Genomic DNA, 26008 nt, shown 5'->3' on the forward strand with positions numbered 1-26008 from the left:
CCTCCTCTATAATAAAGCAAAGCTTCTATCAGTTAGGGTCTTTCTTTAGTGTAGGGCTGCAACACATCGTGGAGCCTTCAGCTAGCAGTCAGCAAAGAGTGGGGATAAAATATGTTCATGCCAGCCACTCACTAGATCTCTGTAGGCACATGATAGTCGGATTTCCCTCAGTAATGTAGCTGATGGGGGTCAGGGTCTTCTTTATAGCCAGGGTAATTGACAGGAGCATTAAGTGGCTTAGTGCTTTCGGATGAACTATCTCTTTGCCCCAACAACATAAAAGCCCATAGCTCTGGCTTGGAGAATGCTCAATAGACAGCAGTGATTAGTAGGGAGGGAGCTTTGGTAGTGCCCAGAGAAGGGGGAGTCAATCTGTTGCCCTCAACCCATCATGCTTCTGCTATGTTAGCAACTAGGGAAATAATCCTTTGGCTTTCTTTAGCATTTTTAAAGCCTGAGATAACCGCACGAGCCTGCTTCCATTTGGCATCTCAGTTTTCACTCACCATCGAAGCTGGAAATGGAGATTTCCTTACAGAGAGGTCAACACCTGCAAATGGTGGCTCATGCAGCTGATCTTAGGAAGTGTTGAATCATCCCTGAGGGTGTCTGTCTCTATTCAGTACCTAGAGAGAGAGCATACACACCTAGTTTGGACTACCTGACTCATTGCTGCCCAAGTTGGTATATCTACTGAGGAGGTTGGGGAAGAAGAAGAAGCACTGAAAGCCTCTTTTATAAATGATAACCTGGGAAAAAGTTAAGCTCAATAAGTTGCCCAAATTCCCATCATGACTTTTAACAGCTCCAGAAGTTGAACACACAGTTCTTGACTGTAGCTGATTTAGCTACAGCTGGACTTGTAACCTTGGCCTTGGCCAGGCTGGACTTGTGCTTCCTCCTCCCAAGCCATCCAAGGATCTCTGTACTGTCCTATCAACACGATTTTTCTTTTACCTGTAATAACCTTCTTCCTCCACACCCTCCCCAGATTGAAAAGAGGCCTTTGTCTCAGAGAATATCTTTACTCAAAATAATATTCTTAAGATGGTTGGCCTGCAGCTTGCAGCAATATTTGCAGCTAACAGTGGATGGCTGCAAAGGTTTGACCTTTAGTCTTAAAAATCCTAGGAACCTGAAATGCAGAGCTGTTAAAAGCAGTTTCTGTCACCTAGCTCAGGTGAAGCAGGCTGGTGATAATTGTGTGCAGGCTGAAAGCAATGGGTTACTGCAGGGAAAGGCTCATGGCATGGTGAGGTCAGGACAGAGAGTCATCAGGGACCGGTTATCTCAAGGGCTGAATCTCAAGACTCGTGTCTTTGCTTCTGGATGCCATCTCAGAGATAAAGAAGTGAAGCTGCACAGCAGGTTACGAAGAGTGGCTGTGTTTAGAAGCATGTCCGTGTGATATCCCTGACTTTGCAAAGGAATGGAGCCAGGATGTTGATCATGATGATCAATGCACTGGATAAAATAGCTTTTATTTATTAAAACAGTTGCAGGCTGCAACTGCGGAGCTGCACTTTGTCATCTCCCCTTCTGGATAGGAACAAGGATACACACTGTGTTGTGGCTGGCCCCAGGAGCGATCTAGGCTGCCACACTTCAACCCCATCTTTCCTACTGCCTTGCTGTACCTAAAGCAAAGTCTGTCTTGCACTCAGCCTTCAGCACGGCGAAGAAGGATCAGTGAATCGAAAGGGCTCTCTCTCTCTAAGCACATAACTGGGGTTTCATTTCCTGCTGATCCTTGGCTGAGTTACTGCGTCTGACTTGCCAGCGTTGTTTCTCTTAAAAACAATACCATGGTGAGCTCAAGAAAGGAACTCACAGCTGTGGAAAGTAGTCCACTGACCCAGCAGCTGATGCGAAAGAAAATAACTGCTATTTGTGAGATCTACCATTTATTCCCAGCTGTGGACTCCACAACAGTGACCCGGGTCGTGTCCGGCTGAAACCAGCAATCCAAACTCAGAAAGACTGCTCATTTTTGAGAATGATCTAGGCAATTAGATGGAGGCTTGGTGTGAGCAGACGTCTCCTTTCCTCTGGGCTATGTGTTGTACTAGGTGTCTCTTAGGACCACCTCTCAAGGGTCTATTAAACTCAACAAGCTTCTCAGCAAACATGGAATGTTGCACGCTTCTGAATTTGGCCTTAAACATTTCCTTGCAAGCCCCACATGCAGAAGAGCATCTAGTACCTCCTTCTACCAACACCAGGTGTTTGACTGTCAGCAAAACTTGTGTTGTCACTTTTTTCCACCATCAATGCTGTGCCTCCACCAAGAGGGTGGTGCTCATGTGTCCCCAAATGGGTTCGCATTCAGAGGTTGCTGAGGTTTGGGTGAAGTTTGTGAAGCAGATGCAGCTGGCAGCAGCGAATGCAGGCAGAAAGGCACAGGGAGGAGCTTCGCATCACTTTAGTCTGTATTTCACTGTGAATATTTATACCTGATTGACACAGACACCCATGGTCTCACCCTGACGAAGCAGGATGAAGGATTGCACACAGTTGCCCTGCCCCTGATTTTTTGGAAATGGATGGCTGGCTGATGTGTATCCTGTGCCATCTGCAGTGTCTCTAAAGACATCCCACCATAGTAGCTGATATTTTCACTTGCTCCAGTGCCCTTCCATCTCCTATTTTGAGATCAGCGGTGCTGGTACACTGAGCAAAAACTGTGACAAGCTGTCTTCATAGCACCACTCTGTCCTCTTAAGGCTGCTCCTTTGGTAACAGAGATTCCATAAGGCACTTTTGAAAGCAGCCGGTGTTAACCCACTGCTCTCCCCTCTATTGGCCATTTTCTGTTTGTATTACCCTGAACCTTTTGCCTACGGTTTGCCTTGCTAGATCTCGAGCAGGCATTGAGCTCCAAACAGCCTTGCAGCAATCTGAGCCCCTTGCAGTCTTGTCTTGGTTCATGGACATCTCTCTGATCTGCTGCCAGCTGCATTGTGCTGTCCTGAACTCACTGATGCATGGCCAGGTGGGACAGGGTGGAGAAGGGACATAAAGGGTGGTGGCCTGCAGAAGTGTGACCGTGCTACCGAGCTTCGGGAGAAATGGGAAAGACTTAATCTGCCAAATGTTGGGTTTTTCCTTCTGTCTACCCAGCTTGACCTGACTTACTTGAGAACAAAACTGTGTTGTTTCTCTTTCAACAGGTGAACATGGTTATTGGCATTCTGGTTTTTAACAAACTTGTATCCAAAGATGGAATAACAGATAAGAAACTGAAGGAACGGGCAGGGTATGCCTTATCAATACATCTAAGTAAAGAACAAAAAACCAAAATGAAACAAGGTTGTGATCAATAACCAGGCAGGGAATGCAAAGAGAGATTGGAGATGCAAACAAAATGCAAAAGCAGATTTAAACAAAATGAAAGAAAAAAGATCCCAGGTGGTTTAATTTCTCTGCCTTGTCAGTGCAGCAGAGACACAAGACCCAAGAAGCAACATTGTGTTACTATGGAGGAAGGTTAGAAGTTCATCTCTTTGTTAAAATGGCTTCAGCCCAGCCTCTTGTATCCTCCCGAGGATTAGGGAGAACAAAGTGATTCTTCTCACTATCTCCTGGAGACAGCAGCTGGATCAGAGAGGGACTCATAGTTGCTGAGTGCAGCACGTGGCAAGGGGTGCGTAACAAGAGAAACCATGTCTAATGGCTGGCAGGTGGCTGAGGGACAGCAAAGGTAGGTGATACTTTTAAGGAAAGGGTGTTTGGAGGTCTAGCAGTGAACAGATTAGTAGATGGATGGTTGTGTAAGGAGTAAACAAAGATACCTCTTCTGCAAGAAAAGGTTTTGATGCCACCTGAGGTTCTTTATCTTCTCCACAGCCACCACCCCACCCTCCATCCCTGAAGCCTGGGGCTTGTTACCTGATTCTCCTCGTAGTATTAATCAAATCCACAGTTCTTATCACCCTAGTCTCATGAGGGGTTGGCTGAGGTGGCAGTGACTGTCAGGACTCTCTGTTGGGTTACTTCCAAACTCTGTTGACAGTGGCTATTTCGTCATTGACTCCAGCAGGATGAGACCCCCCTCTTTGTCTTCATGTCTAGAAAAAAGTCTGTAGCTTGCTCAGACTTTATCTCTGGGCTATGCCACGCTCCAAGCCAAGGACAGCAATGACATGCTGACACTCTGAGTCAAATGAAATGCACAGGTCAGCCTGGCTGCTGAAGTTAGTATGTTATTTTCCACTGCCTTACTTGGTTTAGTGGTGCAGTCAGAGAAACTATCACCTTACCTGCTGCTAGGAAAGACAGTTGTATGGTCTCACGTGTCCATTGATAGCATTTGGTTTTATCACCATGTATAAGAATTGTATTACAAAGAGACAAGAAGAGGAAGAGATGCTCCAGTGCCTCTGCACCGTGGCAAGAGGCAGAGCCTAAATCCTTACGAAGTTGGTGGAAAAGGTACAAGGAGTCTCCAGCATAGTCTGTCTATGAAAGCAGAAGGATCTTGGATACTGGTAGTCTTTTTTTGCTGCACTCCTAGGCTTCACAGAGAGGATAAGTTGCTTTATCCACTGCTGTGCTACAAAAGCCTTGGGCCTTAAAATTGGGTGTCAGAAGGCAGAGGCAGAAAGTACAGACAAGGTTCAATATTCCTGTCATTGCACTATTGGGTAGTTCTGGTGGAAGTGGTTTTTAATTGAGTGGTGGCAGCAAAACCAAGGGCAGAAGTGAGTTCTTATCCAGCCACAGGAGAAACATGTTAAGGTTCATGTTTTATCAGCCACGTTGACATACCCTCGGTGCAGCAAAGAGGGGAATCTCGATGCCTGAGCAGTGCCATGGTCACAGTAATAAGAGGAGATTTAAGCACATTTGGATGACCAGAAGTACCAGTTGCTGCTGGATTGAAGAGGTACCCACAGAAGTGACCTTGGTGCACTGCTTAAAGCAGCTGCTAAGAAGCGTGTGCTTTATTCTGGATGATGCCCTTTACAAAGAGAGAACTCAAGAAAATAGCCAAACTGCTGGCAGAGTCTGTAGCAAGACAATTACGCTTGAAAGTCAGCACTGAAATAAATGGTTTATTGGATTAGCAGAGCAGCAAGTTCCTGTCTATCAGTCTCTCCCTCTCTAACCTAAATTGCATACAGACTAACCTTATTTAATACATAGCACCTGGTTATTGATCACATTTCTAGTTGTACTTTGAAAACAAAACCTGCAAAGCAAAAAAAAAAAAAAAAAAGTCATTTTTTTTCTGATGTTCTTTGTTTTTTCTTTCTTTTCTCTTTTTCCCCCCCTTCTTCCGTGTCCGTGTGTGTGTGTGCAGCACTTTTAAGCCTTCTCTGTGCTCAATGATTTTGTTCTCCTTTGGAAGTGCACCCGCTGAGAGTGCGGAAGCACTTTTGAGAGCTCTGGTGCCCCTTCCCTTTAGCTATCTGCTTCTGGCCTGGGCTTGGGAACCGTGTTGGAAGGTAGATCTGAAGTTAATCAGAATGAGTAACGGCCTTGGAGATGTTTGGATCTGAGGAGATGGTATAAAGAAACGTTGTGTTTCCTTTAGCAGAGGCAAGAAGTATGGTTCAGTGTTGCAAAAAAAAAAAAAAAAAGGCAAAAGGGGAAAAAAAAAAAAAGAGGAGGAAAAAAAAAAAAGACCTGTTGAACATTAAGAGGAGCCCAGCACACAAACCGCAGATCGGTTGGTGCAAATAAATCAGTGCTAACAGTTCCTGTGAAATAATAACCAAGACATGATAGGTTTTGCCCTATACTTAGCAGAGGAAATTGCTATGATTACTGTTGTCACATCTGTCAGAAAACGTTGACTTTCTAACAGCAATGACTTTATATCACAAAGCCAGGCTGTAGAGAGTTGGGTGTGATTTCCTGGAGAGGTGGAGAAATGCACACAACTGCCCCAAATCCTGTCTGGGCACGGAGGAAAACCATGGAAGTGTCTTCCAGTAGAACGGTCTCCATTCCCAATCAGTGTTTGAGCTCTGTTGATGGGTGTGCTACTAAAAAAGAATGTTTTAATACCGGATGCAGGAGACTTTAAAATGAATTTTAAATTTATTCAGCCAGCGTTTATTCCAGAAATATTTGTGTGCTCAGGCATCCAGGGAAGAAGAATGAGATTATAGGGTATATTCACAAAGGCTAATTTTAGCCTGCTGAGTTTTAATCTCTCTAGGCTTCCTCTGTAACTATTGGAGAGAGACAGGAGCTTTGTTTAGTTGTTCCAACTTGCCCCGTAGAGGACCTTTATGTTTTTTTATCTCTCTGTTGATTATAGAGAGGACTTGAGAAAGTTTGCCCCAATACCTTGTCTGAAATACTCTCTGTGCGACTGTCCTGGAGAGGTGTAACAGAGCTGGATTGTCAGCACATACAGAAGAAAGTAATTGGAAAGATAATAACTACTTTAAAATAGGAACAGATTCAGATTGCCCTTCATCTGGGAATGTTTCATGTTGGAAGCTGTGCTCCTGCTCTTTGGGCCGTGCGTGGTGTAAAGCACTGTTCAATAAAAGGTAGCAACATCCAGGCTCCAGTGAATGCACCAGATGAGTCCGTGAGCTGTTTGTGGATATTTAGGAAGCAGAAAAAGCTAAATTAAATGAATGCATTATTCACTGTGATTATTTCATTAGCTACCCTTTCATACACACAGGCACCGATATAAACCTGCCTCGGAAATTCAATATATTAACGACCTCATGCCCCCAACAAGAACAAATTAGAATATAAATGTATCCACATCTCTGCCTACTGCTTACAACTTTCTGCATAAATACACCCCAACAGCAGTTACAGTTGTGTGTTATAGTGGTCTTTTGGCCAGTTCTTTGTGATTCAGTGTCATTCATGTTTTTTCTGGTATAGTTTTCCATCAAATTCCTCAAATCAATCTACTTTCTTTTTGCTGCCTATCTCTGCCTCTCTCTGTCTCTCTGCTTATCTGTTCTTTGTGGCTGATAGATCTGGGGATAAGCTGCCTTTTTTTAAGGGTCGTGCACTTACTGCCTCTCAGGACCCACTTTATCTTTGGTTCAGCCATTGTCCTCACTGGATTTAGACTATCCTTCCTGGAAGATACATATCTATTGACACAGAAGCTAATTTTCTCTGTGTCTGAAGGCTGAAAGTTTCTGTGGGATACCTTAGCCATTATTCTGGAAGGGAGTAATGGCTTATGTCACTCTAACTAATTAAAAGACCAATCAATAGCCACTTGAAAGTGGGCCACCAGGACCACTGATAATGCTGTGTTGGTGTTCATGGGGATGTCTTTTTTGTTTTTTTTTGCAGTGAGACTGAACACAAAGCTGTAAAAATTAAGAAATAATCTGTCAATTTTCCTAATCTCTCTCCCAGGTAGGGTAGGGCTGTAGAACCCCCGATGCCTGATACCTGCAAACATCACCTCTCACCAGCTGCACTGCCATCACCCAAGAAAGACAGACCTACTGTCCTTTGGCAGCGATGTTCATGCCTTCTCTGATATCAGGCACTGCATTTAGGTCTGTAGGATGTTTTGCAGACTCCTGACCGTTTTTTAAGCCAGATCTGATGTGAATGTAATCCGTGCAAACCAGAGGGTGCACACAAACTAGTAAATCCTGGGAAGAAACAGGGCTGATGCCAAGTTAATGTGGCTTCTGGGCTTCTGAGTAAGAGCTGGCTTGTCAGCTGGGTGGCTTCACATACATAAGCTTCTAAAAATCAAGAGGACATGCCCTTTAGCAGATCCCTGCAGCCCCTTATGCCAGCAGCCCACAACGGCCAGGTTCTGTGGTTGATCCCATCCAGAAAAAGTGGGAGCAACTGATGTGAATAAGTCTCAGGGTTCATCCCAAAGGTGTTTTTCAGCTCCAAAATGAGATCTGAGAGAAGAAATGTCTCAAAAGTAGGCAGCCAGTCCAGCACCCTCCAGGGCAGGTTAATGGTCTTTCAAAACACCCAAGCTCAGGCTTAACTTCTAGGACATGAACAGTCCCGTTTGCATGTCCTTCATCACAGATTTAGCAACAAAAGAGTGGCCTATCTCCTGGTAATGTCAGCTGCCATGTGGGTATCCCCACCAAGGCCACGATTAGCACACAAGGACCAGTGGAGAAAATATATGACATCCCTTTGATTGCTTTAGGAAAGAAGACAAGCAGACACAGTCCCCACAGCCCTACTTCTTGCCTTCTACTGTACAACCCTGCCACCTTTTTTGTTTTGGAGCAAAAAGGCCAGGAGGGAAAAGAGCAATTTCTCAAAAAACAAACCAAAAGAAGGAGGTGGAGACTGGGAGAGCAGTACTGGTTCCTCTTCCATGGGTGCCAGAGAGAGACACCCTGAATCTGGCAATACATTCACCAACACAGTTCCACCCTCTCCAGCGGCACCAACACGTCTCTGAATTGTACATTTTTCCCATTTCCCGCATCTGGAGTGGTACAGATGAGAGTTTTATTCCTGCCTGTCTTTCATTTGTCTTTTCAAACTGGGTATGGTTGGTTGGTTCCCTTTCTCCTTTCTTCCTTTCTTTCGTTCTTTCTTTCTTTTGGCTTCTCTTTCCCTTTCCTTTCTACGTTTGTGTTCATAAGCAAAGTGTTTTGTTTTGTTTCAGTCTTTTGGTTTTAATTGCAGTCAGATGGCAGTGCCCCTTTACGGCATGACGCTCAAATGTTCCAAGTGTGGAGTAGTTTCTTCTGCTGAAGTTTCGGCCACAGCCACCAGTAACGCCATGTTAGTTCCTCTAATTTCAACTTCTTTTCTTTCTTTCTTTCCACTTTCTTTTTTTTTTTATATATTTATTTTATTTCCCTCTTCCATTTCCCTGCACTCACCAACCCTTGTTTGTTTTCTCTCCCCATGTCCCTGCCCACCTCCCCACATCCCTGACTCTCCCTGACCTCATTCTGTGGGCCATGAGTAGTGTAGGGCTCCCGCAACATCCCTGGAGCAAAAGCTGATGGGCTGGATCCTGAAAAGCACTTTCTGACATGCTTAGATTTAAGCATGTGAGCAGCCCATGGAAGACAAAGGGATTCTTCATTTGTTAGAAGCTGGGTATATGTTTAATTTACTTCTCAGAGTTACAGACTTCAAGATGTGCTTCCCATTAATTTTAATGGTAGACAAGAGTCTCAAACTCCAGCTTTTTCAAACACTTTAGTATGTGCTTGATTTTTTTACTCCAGAGGCTGCAGAGCTTTGAGTATGATTTCAGAGATTTGGTGAATCTCATCTCGGTGGTTTTTTTCTCTTATAAAAGGCTGTAGTTACGTTTAGTATCTGGTAGGGCTGCAGTCATGATTTGATAACTGTTGACTTTCTCTTTTGGACCCCTAAAAGCACTTGGAATTAGTTCTTAAAATCTTAAGGTGTTTCATAGCTCTGAGTTACGAAAGTCAAATGTTGTTAGATCTTTTCTCAGATGCTGCTGGAGTTAGTTAAAGAAAAAAAAAATAACGAAAATGCCAGAGCTTTGTTCTGGTGGAGAAATTGTTGCTATTTATATAGTTGGATTTTTTCCCAAAGGTTAAGGTAGGAGGGAGAGCAATGAGGGAAGATTTGTCTTTCTTCCTTCCTCCTCTCTTTGAAATGTTATTATCTGCACCAGTTCCAAGTGATGCTATATTTTGGTTTTGGTGTCTAAAGTAATATATGTAAAATGTGTGAAAGAAACAGTCTCAGATCTAGACATTTGCAATTTGAAAACTCCTACCTTTAATTAATCTAAAAAAAAAATAGTCAGCTGAGTGCCAAATCTCAAAATGTAGATATAGAGAAGAAAATGAAAACTCAAGGTTTTCTCCTGTATTTTTTTTTTTCTGGAAACTGAGCCATTTACATAAAATCCAAAAGAGTTTAGGGAAAAAAATGTACTTTTCTCAAAAAACAGCCAATTTTTGTTAGGAAGAGAGAACATGCAATCACCTCTATTAAGAGCTAGCAGTTTCTGAGACGTAAGAACCCTACAAAAACTCATTTATTTTTCCCTGCTGAAGTAATTTACTTACCTTTTGCAACAGTGCCCAGCTGAGCTGGTGAGTTGGCGTTGGTCCAGACGCGCGTACCACAAGTCTGGAATTAGCAGGTCACTGCATTTCAGTTTCCTGCGACTGCAGAGGAATGCTAAACCAGCAGAAGCTTTGCTATTAATAAATTAGACTGTTAAAGAGGAGAGGCTTTCAGTTCATATTAAACTCATTTTAAAAGGGAAACAATCTTAAATCCTTCTCCCATATTGTCTGACATTGGTCTGTCATAAATGACGTCTTCTGATTCATCTTCAAATCAGAAAAAAAAAAAAAAAAGGATATGAAATCCAGATCTACTTTTCTAGTTTAAGTGGTTTGATAGAAATTGGAGGGCTATTGTGTTTTATTTTTTTTTCCCAGCAGATAGAATACCTTAGCTGATAAATTCCAGTGCTGGTTTTGTTGTTTGTCCTGAAGTGTCCTATGCTCTTGTCCTTCCAAAGGGACCACTGAGTAATACATGAATCAGTTCACTCAGCCTTCATCTACACTTTTCGTCCACTTCATTCTACAGCTGAACTGTTTCTGGTTTCCTGCCTCCAAATCTATTGTAAATGAGGTTGTCAATAAGGCAAAACCCTGATTATGTTTCATGCCACTGCCACCATTCTGCTGGCCTTCATCCCAGACCTTGGACCAGCTTTGCCATTCAGTTTTGAAGTCTCATAATGTAAAACAGATGCCATGAGGATTTCTGGCTCCTCTCTGACCTGGAGTTAGCCAGAGCTGTTTGGTAGAGAGAACATCAACGATGTTCCTGCCTTGTTCCTGCTGGGGTTGCCCTCCCCAACTTACCTCCCATAGGTTTCAGAGTCTCATTTCTGAGATAGCATGGCATGAAAGGATAGATCCTTTTGTCCATTTTTCTTGTCTTTTGGAAATCATAGACGTTTGGAGCAACTCTTTGTGGTAATATCTGTGTTTAAGAGAGAAACAGTCAGAGAAGGGGATGTGTAACTATGAGAAAACACGGTAAACCACTGTTGGAAGAGCAGGTAGTAATTGTGAAAAAACATGCACTGGAAATTCTGCAAGTTCTTGACTTGGGAAATGCTAAAAAGGAAATCTTTGGATGTCTAGGACCTGTTAAGGGTTAGCCAGACTTGACAGGTGTGGGTTAAAAAACCCTTTCCCTTTAGTTTGTTCTGGAGAAGATACTGGTCATATTTTGCCATTGGAAGATGTTTCTTCCCACATTTCCTTCCTTTTATTGCTGCCTGTAGGGTCGCCTCAGCCTGTGAAATACGGCTTTATAACTAATTTGTCTTTGCTACCTGTGAAAATTTTCTGAGACAGGGAAAAAATATTTCAAGGGCACCCCATTTCTTTGTACCTGCTGTGAACGAGGCCATCTAGTGAAGATACCAGGGACTGCTGATGGATGGATGGATGGATGGATGGATGGATGGAAGGATGGATGGGATTCCTGTCAGGCAGTGCATTACAATATGGACTCTCAAGTTCTTACCAAAGGGAAAAGACTGGCTGAAGACTAAGGCCTTGGTGCACTGTATTTTTCTTGCAGGCAACCCACTCAAGAGACAATGTCAGGGAGTCCTCATGACCCTTCTCATGCATCATCCCTCTTATGTCATCAGAAGCTCACACGTCAGATCTCACATCTAAGGAATTTGTTCCTTTTCTTGGCTCAAAGTCATTTCAGGAAGTCTTAGATGTCGTTTTTTCTATATTGTAGTTCCAGGACTAATGTGAATCAATACTTCCATGCATGGCTGGTTTTATGAAGGAGACTGTTCCTCAGGAGAGGGTTATTCTCATAGTTCAAGGAATTTGAAATTGTATTCTCACCTGGGAATACTACTTGAGCCCAGCAGGGTCTTGCCTGGACTGTCAAAGAACAACTTCCCTTATTAGGGGTGAATAATTAAGCAGTCTGTCCATAGGTACTTTGTTACCTGCTCGTCTCATTTAGGGGTATTTGCTTTCCTGTTCCCCTAGTTGTATGGTTCAAATTGCAGCATCTGAGAGAAGAATCATCTTCTGGAGGAAACAGAAATAATATCTTATGTTCCTGTGTTGCCTGGGCATGGGAAAATGCATGCGCAGTGCTCCCCCTTTCCTAGTTGCAGATTTCCTATCTTGGTTATATGGGCATTGACTTAAAGAGATTTTAGGAGGAATACAAGTTAGAGGAGGGATAGCACATGACATAATGAATAAAATAAATATTTTTACTGTAGTTTTCCTGTAGCAGAACCGCTGGGATTCAGGAATCATCAGAACAGTGGAGCATCACGTGCCACTCTGTGCAGCACATAAAGAGTCATCCATTGTCTCATGTCTTGAGTCCACCTGCCATCTCCCTTTTCAGAGCTCCCCTCCAGGAGCTGCTTTCTGAATTGTAAAGTTATTTTTCCTTCTGCTGCTTCTTTAGCTTTTGGTACTGGCTGCCCTGTCAGTGTTGAGTAATGAGAAGAATTGATCACTTCTTTATAATGACCCTTTACATCTTTGTTGGCATGTTCTTTGTCTGCCTGCACTTGCCTTTTGTCAGGGTGCAGGCCTCTTAATCTTTCTTCATGTAGATCTATGTTTCCAAAAACATTTTTTTTATTCTTTCCATTGCTGTCCTCTAAGTGCCATCAGTTTATCCTGCTCCTTTTGCAAAGGTGAAGACTCACAAGGCTGCCACCCAGCTAAAGCACAAAACTACAGCTGGTTGTTGATATTTTGACCAAAGGCCATCATCTGCTTGTGGCCAGAGCTGGGTCTGCTTTGTGCTCTCATAAGGCAAAGTCTTTGCCATGCTGGATAAAGCTGTGGACAATATTATCGTGTGGCCACGTTGTCACACATCCTTGTCATTCTATTTGGTTGCCCTATGGCATTGCCGTGTCCCAAAGTAATGCCTTTCCTCTGCAATGTAGCAGTGGCGTGGTGTGGTGGGGAGGAACTACATGACACTATAACTGTTCTGCTGGGTGACATTGTCACGTCATGGTCATCACCATGCATCACCAGCATCGTGCTTCCACGTGTAACGATCTTCCCTTGATGTTGCTGTCACTCATCATGAGTGCTATCATGTACGAGACAAATAAGAGGATCTACCAGCTAATTCCTTTGTCTCAAGCAATCAAAATCCTGGATTCATAATGAAAAGTTATTAGATAATCACAGTGCCATTATATAATTGATCATCATCATTACACTTTGCATCACACGGTACCGCAACGTGAAGTTTCTTAGGTCCTATAAGTTATTCTGGAATCTTTTAAGGATGCACAGTGCCTCCTAAAGAAGGGACAGATGGAAAGGTGGCAGAAGTGTGAGCTCTGCTATGAATTCAGCTCACAGCAAGTAGAATTCAGGGTAATGTCACAGGAAACTCACTTATCTTCCCCTGAGTTTTCTTCTGAAATTTCAGTCTTGATATGATATTTTTTTAAGAGGAACTTTTTTTGAATTTAATCTTTCAAAAGCTAAGCAGAGCTCCGAAAGTGAAATTAGAGTCAGTTACATTCCTATGACCTGTTGCCACCTGCTGCCTGAGAATAAAGATTATGCATTAAGTGTCAGGCAACATTTCTGTAGCATTTGTAAGGGGTGAATATTATTGAAAAGGCATCTGCAAGGTGAATCACAAAGAGAGCAGAAAGGCCATACTCTTAGCTGGTGTAAGTCAGCACAGCTCAGTTAGGAAAATCCTGATTTACTTCAGCTGAATACGTGGCGTTAATACCACTTTCATCATCTGAGTTGGAAGGGGAGATGATATTTACATCATCTGGTTAGAAGGGCAGAGATATAAGTGGTGATTTAAGGTGGCTCATGTTGGCAGCAATAGTGATGTCCATTGGGATGTCTCGCCTTGTAAGAAAGTCAAATAGTTTGCCCACACGGAGACATGTGGAGCAAGAGGCTGGGCAGGACTCACTGAGTCCAACGTGAAGACAGCAGGAGCTCTGAAGGGAGCCCACTGTAGCTAAGGGTCATTGTATCTGTGCTCTGGATAGCAAAGGGACTCAAGCAGTGTCTTGTTAAAGCAGGGTGCCTGCATATTTTTTTTTAAAGTTGGTTTGGAAGCCAATGGATTGAAATCTAACCTCTTGCTAAAGAGAAATGTAATTTACCTCCACAGCAGCATCTCTTGCAGCCCCAAATCCACATCTAAATCTTGGATCCATATCTCTCCGGCAATGCAGTTCTTTTCAAGAACAGAAAGCCCCTCCAAATTTCAAAAGGCCCGTACTTACAGGTCAGATCTGTCCTCTGATGTGGTTGCAAGGTTTCTTGTTTGCACGTTGGTGGTAGTAACGTACACATATGTGTTTATATTAAGAATATACTGGGAGGCCGGTTAATTCCAGGAAGCAGAGATGTCTGGGACAGACCTTTTCTAGCAGCCTCTATTGACTGTGCTGGTTTCCAGCAATCACAATTGCAAGTTGCTACTGGAGTGGCTTCATCTACCAAGCCATGCATCAGGCAGGCTGTGTTTGCTGATACTTGGATGGAAGGCACATCTAGAGAAGCTTGCTATGGAGCAAACCTTATCTTTCCCTTTGGCTTTACTGCCTCTCTGTGTTTTTTTTTAACTGCACTTACTGCTCAGCCAGATTTATTAAGGTTTTTTTTTCACTGCACTTACTGCTCAGCCAGATTTATTAATGCACCACTGCAAACGATAGCAAAGAGAGATTTCAGTGTGATGAGGTAGGTTTCAGAAGGGTGAGGAAGAAGTGGAATGATAGCAAAGAGAGATTTCAATGTGATGAGTTAGGTTTCAGAAGGGTGAGGAAGAAGTGGAATTTAAACTCTCTGTTTAGGAGTTGTTTGGTTGAGGGTTGTCTGGCTTTAAATAATACTTTGAAATTATCCTTCATGTTAGACGTTAAATAACATACAGTTTGTCAGCCTGTATAAAATAACAGGGTATCAAATTAAGTCATGGCCCTTACCTTATGTGGAAGTCTAGTAATGCTTGTTTTAATTGATAAAAAAGTGTATTCCATTTAGCTGCTCCCTTAGGTAAAATGCATTGCTTAATAATACTACTAAGGAACACACCTGAGTTTGGACAGGTTGTAGAAATATTTGCAATCAGGGTGTCATTGTGACTATGAAAATAACCCGTCACTTCAGTATGTGGTCGTTACAGCAGAACTGATGTAACAATCCTTGAAAAACTCTTAACTGAAGCCAGGGCGTTACAGCCTGATGTCCATCCCTGTGTCCAAGCTCCAGCTTTGTTCAGGTAAAACTCTCACTGAGGTCTGTGAGAGCGGTACCTGGATAACCAGCAAGTAAACATTATTAAAAACTTGATCATATAACAGAAAATGGTAAGCAAGTCCCATGTAAGTACTGTAAAACGTGTGTCATGATATCTGTCCTGTAATTTATTGTGTTGCCTGTATTTGTTTCTTAGTATATAGGCAGAGGTTTTCTACACAGAAAAATCTTGAAGTTCAACTTGTTATTCAGCATGTGCATAGATCTACTCTTATCTGTTAGATAAAAGCCCACAGAGAAATTCTCCTGGTGCTCTTGATACACCAGTGCTGCGAGGTATATAAAATGACTGACAGCTTAAAATCTTCCCAGTAAACTGTTAAAATTGCTTAGGAGCCTTTTTGGATAGAGAGCTGAATGACTAAATAGTCCATGGGAACAGAGCTGCTTTTGCACTTCTAGAACCATCATTCATAGATAAAGTGGAGGTTCACAGGGCAGTACTTGCATTGCAGAAAACTGTTTTGTCCGGTTTTCTGTCTTGTGAATTAAGAAGTGGCTTGAATTTTAAGTTATTTTAACCCAGAAAGTCCAGCCAGGAATGCACTTATTTACAATAATTGCTGAATATAGAAACATCTGTATTTTTTTTCAATGCATTCAGCTGGGGAGATCACAAAAGAAAGCAAAAAATTTTCTGTTCACAGAAAAATTGGGTGAGGTATTGGTTCTGCTGATACTAATTGATATAGTGTCATAGGGACCACCAGCTGTAGAGTAAGGGAGCAACAGCAAAGTAACAGTCTCCACATCAGCTCTATGCTTGTCCGTTTTAGTCACTTGAAACCGTGACACGTCCCCACTGTTGGTGTCTTCCATGTGCTGTGGAAGTCCAAGTGTCTGTGACCCAAGTTATCAACAGCCATCGTGACAAACCAGTCTCTGCTGCAGCTGTTCCCCTTCCCTTTGGCAACCTACAGTGACTGTATTTTGTCTCCCCTCCTTGGGAAGTGCCATCGTTGTGGAGTAGTGACACAGAGTGGGAAGGGTGTGAAAGGGGGAGTGAGGTATCTGCATCCTTCCTCCCCACCTCAAGTTTTATGCATGACTGCACCATCGAAAAGTAGTCCCTCCCGTAGAAACGTGTGTCACCTGTTTTGGTAGCGTGAGTGTGCAAAGCACCTTCCTGCTTCCCGGTGACAGGGACTCAGAAGACATCTAGCACAAGTATACATTTGCTGAAGAAGTCTTCTGAAGCCCCATGGGATCAGGAGGCTGAATTAGCATCCCACGTGGAAGCCGGAGAGGCTGAAGTGGAGCTGAATTCTCTTTTTCTCTCCCTTAACAGGGCATCCCTTTGGAGCTCCTGCGTGGTCCTACCTCTCCTGGCTCTCACCTGGATGTCCGCAGTTCTGGCAATCACAGATCGGCGGTCAGCACTCTTCCAGATACTTTTTGCTGTCTTTGACTCATTGGAGGGCTTTGTCATCGTGATGGTCCATTGCATCCTAAGGCGGGAGGTGAGACGGATGAGTTGCTCTCTTTTATGTAACCAACATACTTCCCATAGAAAACATCTGAAAAATGTCCAGTCAACCCAAGAACTTCTCTAATCCTATGAACTTTAAATTTGTGTAGACAGTGACCACAAAAATGACTACAACACGCAGAAGGGAAGAGGGATGAGTAAATGGTTGTTGTCCTGATGGATTTTGCAGGACAGTCTTAGATTAGTGTTCTTACTAACTAACCTCTCAGGTTTTGCTTGTTTAATACCAAATTTAGTATTTCCAGGATGTTTACACCTTACCTCCAAGAATGGAATATTAAGGAAAACAGTTTGTTCGTTTGATTTCAAGAGGAGAAACTTACACTGGGGTTTACAGAATAATTGTATGTTGGCATTGGCACCTCGATATTGGAGGTAGAAAGTAAAGCTAGCAATAATCAAGCAAGGAAATTGAATAAATTCTCTCCAGCCTCCCTGTGGAGATTTAAAATGGTAAATTATATCAGGGAAGAAAAGGATGAATCTTTTATGTTTCTTTTATTCTTTTCATCCTACTGAGTGGATAGACTATTAATAACAGAGACAGGAAGGAGGTTTTTTTCAATATTCATTTTATCTTCTTACAGCTCCTTTAAATTAAGTAAAACAGATTAATTTCTTATGTCAGGCCAATGAAATCAATGGAATTACAGCACCAGCTTGGCTCAGCCTCGCTCAACTAATTGCATTATGAATATGGGCCTGCATTTAACTCCCATTGCAGTCACTGGCATTTTTTTCCATTGATTTCAGTGAGTTTTGGCTCAGATATTTATTACAGCCGATATAGAATCATAATCAGATATTGTAGACCACAATATAATGATTTATGCAATAGCATCCATCATAAACATATTGCAAGCTGCAAAATAGGAGACATTTTTATTCTTGAATGTATAAATCAAGCAACTAGAAGCGATCAACATGGTGACCCAGGATACATGTAAAGCCTCTGAGTTGCTCTGTTACTATGTGAGGTATCATAAAATCATAGAATAATTCGGGTTGGAAGGGACCTTAAAGATCATCCAGTTCCAACCCCCTGCCCTGGGCAGGGACACCTCCCACCAGACCAGGTTGCTCAAAGCTCCATCCAACCTGGCCTTGAACCCCTCCAGGGATGGGGCATCCACAGCTTCTCTGGGCAACCTCAGCCAGTGTCTCACCACCCTCACAGCAAAGAATTTCATTCTGTTATCTAACCTAAATCTCCCCACTTTCAGTTTAAAACCGTTCGCCCTTGTTCTATCACTCCACTCCCTGATAAAGAGTCCTTCCTTGTCTCTCCTATAGGCCCCCTTTACGTAGTAGAAAGGGCTCTAAGGTCTCCCTAGAGCCTTCTGTTCCTCAGGCTGAACAATCCCAACTCTCTCAGCCTGTATTCATAGGAGAGGTGCTCCTATAAACCTCATAGGAGCAGGTTTATATGTAACATATAGACCATTTTTAATGAAAACCTGAATGCTACTAAAGTAAGATCCATGTTCATTTGAGCTACCAGGGCCTTTTTGTTTCTTTGGGTTTGGGTTTTTTTTTTTGGTTTTGGTCCTCAGCAGAATTTAATATGGTTTGATATTTCTGTCTGACTCCAACTTCTGCAAATCTATTTGTTCCTGCAGGTCCAGGATGCTGTGAAGTGCCGAGTAGTGGATCGTCAGGAAGAGGGCAATGGAGACTCCGGGGGGTCATTTCAGAATGGACACGCTCAGCTAATGGTAGGGAAAATTACCACCTAGTCTATCATTAAGGGACCTGTGGACATTTTTAACCCATAGCTGATAAACAAAGTGCTCTGTCTATCATAGCTTTTGCAATAATCATTCTTTTTTTCCTTTAAACCTGTGCCTGAACAAACATAGCACTCAGCATAATCTCTTTTACACAAATAAGTTTTTTCTTTCCAATATTAAGTGGCTCAAACGTACACACCAGGTTTTGCAGACATCTTGGTGACATCCTTTCTTTCCCAGAAAATACAAAGCCAAAATGAACCTCCCAGGTCTTCCAGACCTTTTCATCACCATCACGCTGCCCTGTCCTAGCTAGAGCTAGGAGGCAGTAGTTTAATACTGTTTTAATCACAGTGTGTTGGGTCATTATTATAAAGATGCTGTCTCAAAGGGGTTTCTTTCTTCCAAAAGTGCATTTGTTTACCTTGCTTCACCGGAAATACAGTTTAAGCACTGTAAACCCTGGTCCTTTGTAAAGTCTTTTACAAACTGCTTGGGTAAGGCCATAGAAGAATAAATTATGGGGAATTGTCTTCAGTGTTTACGAAGTAGGTGGTATAAGAGGCATTTGATTTCTGAGACTGGGGTAAGGACATCAGGACAATGGCAAGATTTGAACAAGTTCCAAAAATGTCTAGTTAATACTAGAACAATATCATAACCCAGTGGTGTGTTTTTCCAGTCACTCCTGTGCTGAGCTAAGTAGCTTGTGCTTGGGTACAAGATCTCATTTCAATCTTTAAATTAAAGCATTGAGGGATATACAACAAGGCATCAATCTTTAAATCAAGGCATCAAGGGATATACAATTCAACCACATCTCATAGATGTTTGTTAAAAAAAGGTGCCTCATTTCTAATTTAAATGCGTAATCTTCTCATTTTCAGACTTAGGTTCTTGCTCTGCCTATTTATGTGTAATTAGAAAGCCCCTTGCGTGCCTAGTACTTTTGCTCCTTCAATAATAGACAACATAATCATATCCAGCCTCAATCTTCCTTTCAAGAAGTTAACACACGGAGCCTTTTTATTTTCCCTCTGTAAGACATTTCCCTTCAAATTATTTATACAACCCTTTTCCACATGTCCTTCAGACTCTCACCATCCTTTAAAAATGGGGCTGCTCTATTTGTCATTCTATTGTCGCCATCCTGAGTGCTATATTCTGAAGTTTCAGATTTTTCTCTCTCTGTGTAACTCCCTACTTTCATTCATTATCAACCCCCTTGCAAAATTTTGTGTCAGCCACAAGTTGTTCGGCACGGAGATTACATTTATTTCTGCCCCGCTGATGGATGCCTTGAGAAGCAGAGAGCTTACAATCAGTTTCTTCACATTCAAGCACAAAAAGCTCCGGAATCCAGACATGAATGATGACTCCTCACTGATATTTTTAGAGGGGTACAATGTTATTTTATATTGACTGAGTTGTGCTATAACTAAAGAAATCAAAAGCTTTGCAGGATGGCATTTTTGCCGCTACCTTCTCCAGTAATCTCCAAATCTGCCCTACATGTGAAAAGAAGCTTAGCTTAGTAGAACTGTTTTCCACAAAATCTTGTTGGCTGGTATTAAATATAAACCTATCTTTTATTTATTTGTCGGTAGAACTAGTACAGGCTGTTCAGTTATATTTTTCTGGAACTCCAATCACAAAAATAAGACTATATTTTTCTGTGTCATCCTACTTGCCCACTTAAACGTTAGCTCAGTCTTATTTCCCCTCTATTATTTTCAGATATTTATTTGATATCCCAAATAGTTTACTAAGAAATTAGCATCAAGAAGGTTGAGATAATTCCTAGATAATTCCTCAACCAGCTCTTCAAAAACTTTTGCATCTCTCCTGCTAATATTAAAGTGTTTATCCCAGGGAGTTGAAGATTTTTTCCCCCACTGTTCTTAGTATTAAATTGGAATGCATTTAATCACATTAATACAATTATATTAAGTGTTTTCTTTCTGAAATGATACTAGGAATAGTCTGTGAATTCTTCTACCTTTTGCTAGTCTGTGGCCTTTCCATTACTCTGTGACAACTCATGGCCCACTGTGACTCAGTGTATCCAGTTCTTTGAAATGTTATCTGCTAAAAGCTTTAGAAAAAAGGATTAACTCCTACTGTCAGGAGAAAGGAGTTTCATTTGGCTGTACAGACTGCTTGAAAAAAAGTTTTTCAGCCTTTGTGCCTGCAGGGACCATTGATTTTATACACCAAGAGTTTCAGAAGCAGAGACTTGTTTCCACTTCATGTGACTTGGTGATAGATCACAAGAAAATCCAGTGGGTATGGAGCGCTCTCAGGGGCATCCCCAGATCTTTTAATGAGTGGAGGTGAATCCACTATGTATAGGGAGGTATATCCAAGGCAAATCAGCCAGGAACCTGTCCCCTAATTTTTAGAGATGTGCATAAATATGTTCCAAGGAGATATTTTAATTAGTGGAATTAATGTATGGATGAGCAGATGAATCCAGCTGAAAAACAATGTTACGGTTTTACCACTCTGTGAGGTTCAAAAGCCACAGCTGGAAAAAAGTGGTCTGTTTGCCTTGTTTCAAAGCCCAAGCAAAACGTCTCTCCTCCCCTCTTCTGGCAGCCATTATGTCTGACTCACTAATTAAAGTGGGTTTCACATTTTCTAAATGGCTTTCTTCCCCCGCCGCCAACTCCTTTTGACCACGTCCTCTGTGTTCTCTGTCTTTCAGACCGATTTTGAGAAGGACGTGGATATGGCTTGTAGATCAGGTGAGCACATCACAGGTGAGAATCAACAAGTGACCTGGTTTGGGGATTGAACTAGGCCATTTTTCTTTCCTTTCTGTTTTATTTGTGTGTCTTAGTGGCTTGCATGTGCTTGTGTGGGCTGCCTTTACTGTCAACCCTGGTCAAAAGAAAGCAGCTCCCCTAATTCTCCCTCATGCTTTGCTTATCCTGTTTCACTGCAACTCTCTTGGTCTTTAAACCAGGATTAAGCTGTGCCTCTGAGATATTATTTCTTTCCTGTGGCCCATGTGGCATCAAAGAGTATCAAGGAAGAAGAGATTGAATGCATCTCTTCCTACTGTGATCCTTCTTTGCTTTAGCAACCCCTGCCCAAGGGGGTCGCACCAACCCCAGACAGCTCTGGGGCCAGGAAGGGGTGTCTTTGAGAAGGTCTGGGAGTCTGGAGAGTCTTCCTACCACTCCACCTCTGGTGCAGCTGTAAGTCTGTATGGAGGTGGGTCTCCTCCCAGCCTGAGAGGGTGGCTCTCAGGTCTCTCCTCCTTTGCCTTCACCTTTCTGCTGTGTGTTCAGTCACACAAATTATGATCCTGAAGATCTGCATGAGTTGATGGCCCCTTTCCCCAATAACTCCCTTTTCTCTCGTTGTCCTGGGGATGTCTGTGCTGTCTGGATTCTCCTTTGCTACCTGTTCGTCTCTGCGGGTTTTGTATTCTCCTGGTCCTGGCATGCCTGGCTGGGGGTTTTTTTCTTACCCTTTGTAGATATTTAGGCTTTCATTTACCCTCCCAGACTTCTCCCCTCTCCCAAGCAAGAGAAATACCAGCTTGCTTGGCACCTGCATAGAATTCATATCTTCCAAACCAGGATCTCCCCTAGCCAAGGACAGTACATATTGTGTGTTCCGTTGCCATCATGGTAAAGCTTCTGTTTCTCTTTTTATTACTCTTTCTCTCTTTCTTTCTCTTTCTTTTTCTCTCCTCTCTCTCTCTCTACACATGCCTACCTACCTGTCCTTTTCATTTGTCTTTTTCTTTACCTAATTTATCATTTATTTATCTGCTTCTTATGTAGTTATCTATAATTCATCTCTTTTTCTCGATCTTGCAATCACTTATTTATCTCTGTCCTCAACTGTCTCTTGTGCTGTACCTTTTATTTATGTATTTATACCTCTGTCAACATTTATCTCTGTCACTGTGTTTCTGTGCATTGTCTATCACTGTCACTACCATTTATCTATCTAATATCTATCTATATCTTATTTATCTTTTCCTGTCCTTCTTTCTGCCTCACTCCCTCTCCCTATGCTTATCACAGTCACAGTATATTTATCTCACTTATCCCTGTGATATCTTATTTCATGGTCTCTTTCTGTCCATTTATCTCTTTTCAGGGTCTGTCCATTTTTTCCTTTCTGTGTCTCTGTCTCACACTCTCTAATCTAATTTCTAGCTGTCTCCCTCTTCTCATTTGTTTTCCTCCTTCCTTTTTGACACCGAAGACCTCGGTACCACAAAGTCACATGTGAGAAAGGTGCACGTGAGCCCAGGTCTGACTTGAACACATGCTCAACGAAGGTTTATCTAGGCTGGGTGTTGACACACACAAGCAGTTACAGAGCCAGCAGCCCATCTTCTGCTGGAAACCAAGGCAGACCCTGCGCTCCTGCAATACAGGAGCCTTTCTGATCTGCTACCAAGTTTCTTCCTCCCAAATCGAGCTTCCCAGAGGAAAGGAAGGAGCTGATCATTTTCACATGACTTCAGGGCAGAAGACCCTGGATAAGCAGCTTGCTAACCGTCTAGGCTTCCCTTCCTTTGCCAGCACACAGCGATATATAGTTTGTTGACACCTGCCTGAAGAGATAGTCCTCCTCTGATAAAGTGCTCTTAGTCTGCACCAAGCTAAGTACTTAGTCCCCATTTCAGAGATCTTTCTATATAGTGCACCATCCTATACATACTGCTTATTGAGTAATTAAAAATAGAAATCTGCCTATTGGATTATGGCCATTGTTTCTTCTGGAGGCAGTGCGTCTCCTGTTGACAGCCTGGAGGTATGCCTGATACTGCTCACGACCTTCTCACTTGGATTCCCTGTTAATGGCCCAGTGTTGAAAGCTCACTCTGCTCCATGCTTGGAGATTACCAAGTGCAAACCTCTCCAAACCTAGTTTGTGCAGCTGATGTGAGCATGGAGAAGAGCGTGAATCAATAAACCTGACACCCCCAAGTGGAGGGTTTGACTCAGTAACATCTTCCCTCACTGTATGCTCCGAATATGCTGTAATGCTCCAACTTATCCTAGCGTGTCCTCTAGCAATGTCAAGATGACTGTGGCTGCCATAGTTACACCCAGTGTGTTTAACAGCTTTTTAAAAGTTCTTTTATTCTACTTGGTGTCCTTGTCATCCTGCCTTACCTGCTCTGTAGTCTTTGAGGAGAGCTTTGCTCTTCCAGCACCCATCATTCCCGGTAGGAATTAATAGAAAAATTAGTGTGTCCTCAGTCCCATGGGATGTCTCTGTCATGTTCTGCCTCTGTACCAAGTGGAGCAGCTGAATAGTATCAGGTTGCCCCAAAGATCCTTGTCTCTAGTCCATTGAGAAAAAATAGATAAAAGGACCTTTGGGTCTATTTTCCTTCTGAGATGGTTGAAAGAGGAACATGCATTTATTTCTCCTTTCCTGTGCTGAAATACCAGGTAAGTAGCCTTCCATCCCACACTTTGTCCCTGCCCCATACAGTTTGTGATTTCCATCCCCTGGAGACATCAAAGCTGATATCATTATCTTCCAAAGGTGTTTGCTGCAGCCTGAAATCAACTGAGCAATAGATTCTTAGGCCCAGAAAAGGAGCAGATGTCTTGTTGTGGACAGTGTTGTGTGGGAATGAGTGTCTGTGTGTCCTTTATATACCTCCTAATTGCATGTTCACCTTGTCCTCAGTTTAAGGTTTTCTTCTCCTATTAAGGAATATTCATGGCACTCTTTTCTTTCCTCAAGGGGAGCTGGAAAACACCAAATAATTAACTCTCACGAAGACTTGCCATGATCACAAGAACATAAGCTTTTTGGAGAGCAGTTAGAAATTTTTTTAAAAATGTGGTGTATTTTAAAATACCAAATCACTGACACTGAAACTGTTCAAGGGAAAAGAGTAACCTGAAGCAGTTCAGTGACTTTTTAAAAAAGAAGAATTTGTATTTGAATCATTGATAATGCTGCATTTCAGTTATTTCCTGAATCAAAGTAATTTTTGACATGAAAGCAACCTTTAATTTTAAAGAATTCTACTCCATAGGTTAGTAACATGTATATATTTCATATATATACATATACTACATGTACTAAATATATGTACAAGATATTGTTATCAATATGACAATATGTTTTGGCTTAGTTGGGAGTTTTTGCCAAGATTATGTTGGAAAATTCCCATCACAGAGAACTCTCTCAAAAATGAGAATTTTTTTCCTCCCTAGCTTTGCCTCCAGCATCCTGGATTTAAAACAAACAAACAAACACCAGTATAAATCATTGTTTTGCCGCCATAGCTTCTTTCTGAGAGGTCCAAGGGAACATGCTAGCGTGGTGTGACTGTGGTAGGTGTATTAGTATAAATCATTGTTTTGCCACCATAGCTTCTTTCTGAGAGGTCCAAGGGAACATGCTAGCGTGGTGTGACTGTAGTAGGTGTATTGATGTGTTAACAAAAACCCAGGTGAGGTGCTAAGGATACTTATCTGTCCCCCTAGTGCTGAATAAAGACATCACCACCTGCAGGACCTCAACCATCACAGGAACACTGAAGCGTCCATCACTGCCAGATGAAGAGAAATTGAAACTCAATCACCAGAAGGGGTCATCAAACTTTAACAGTCTTCCAGCCAACGTCTCCAAGATGCATCTTCAGGGCTCACCACACTACTTGGGGGCCATCAACCTGAATGAGTTCAGCAATCACAGTCTCACTCTGAAGAAGGATAAGAACCAACCACCTAAGTCCATCTACATCTGTGATGGAGACATCTTCAAGAAGTTGGACTCCGAACTCTCCCGGGCACAAGAGCAAACGCTGGACACCAGCTACGTCATTCTGCCTACCAACACGTCTACCTTAAGGGCCAAACCACCCAAAGATGAGAGCAAATACAGCATCAATATTGACCAGATGCCCCAGACACGGCTCATCCACCTCAGTATGGCTACTGATCCAGGCTTTGTTGTCAAGAGTCCTCCACGGGAGCCTGTGACCATGACATGCAGTGAAGTGCAAGGTTCCCCCATGATACAACAGCAGCAGCAGCTGGCTCCACAAAATATCTCCAACGAGTCACAGATTCCCAACAGCCTGTGTGACACAGGTGACTCAGGGAACTCAGGTGTGGTGTCCAAGAGTGAGACTGTCTCCACCCTCTCCATGAGCTCCTTAGAGGTAAGCATGTGAATTATTGTCTTCTCAGCCCAGAATGATGCCTTGCCCTCAACATTGGCCACATCACATGTTTTGAGAGAACCACCTTAGCAAATGCAGCCTACTACACAATGTCAGTATTATATTATCATGAGGGATCACTGGCATGTGAGACCATGTTGTAATGTAATGTTTAAAATCTCTCACGACTTCTACAGACATATTCCATCATTTGATGAACTGTTTTTAGCCCTACAGGCAATGCAAAGTCCAATAAAAATGTTACTTTTTCAAAGACTGTTCAATTTAGAGCAAGGCACGTGGCTTGCATTACCTTTTCTCCTTCTATCCCCTGCCTCTGTTTCCAATTTTGATGACTTCA

At 42.5% G+C, this 26008-nt stretch overlaps 1 protein-coding gene and 1 long non-coding RNA gene across 2 annotated transcripts in view; both read left to right on the plus strand.

Moving 5' to 3' along the window:
• Nucleotides 1-26008, plus strand: part of LOC106902059 (brain-specific angiogenesis inhibitor 1-like) — a 53110-nt gene that overhangs the window by 18181 nt on the left and 8921 nt on the right. The window contains exons 5-10 of the mRNA XM_014965225.1: nt 3171-3256; nt 8614-8712; nt 16555-16726; nt 18375-18470; nt 21193-21247; nt 24968-25647. Of these exons, the coding sequence (XP_014820711.1) occupies nt 3171-3256; nt 8614-8712; nt 16555-16726; nt 18375-18470; nt 21193-21247; nt 24968-25647 (1188 nt within the window). The remainder of the gene's footprint in view (nt 1-3170; nt 3257-8613; nt 8713-16554; nt 16727-18374; nt 18471-21192; nt 21248-24967; nt 25648-26008) is intronic.
• LOC106902213 lies at nt 10060-16538 on the plus strand. The gene is made up of 3 exons (XR_001414451.1): nt 10060-14557; nt 14601-14691; nt 14755-16538. It is a non-coding gene; the product is annotated as an uncharacterized LOC106902213 (long non-coding RNA).

The sequence above is a fragment of the Calidris pugnax genome, unplaced genomic scaffold, assembly GCF_001431845.1.
Source record: "Calidris pugnax isolate Ruff unplaced genomic scaffold, ASM143184v1 scaffold41, whole genome shotgun sequence".
NCBI classification, from domain to species: Eukaryota; Metazoa; Chordata; class Aves; order Charadriiformes; family Scolopacidae; genus Calidris; species Calidris pugnax.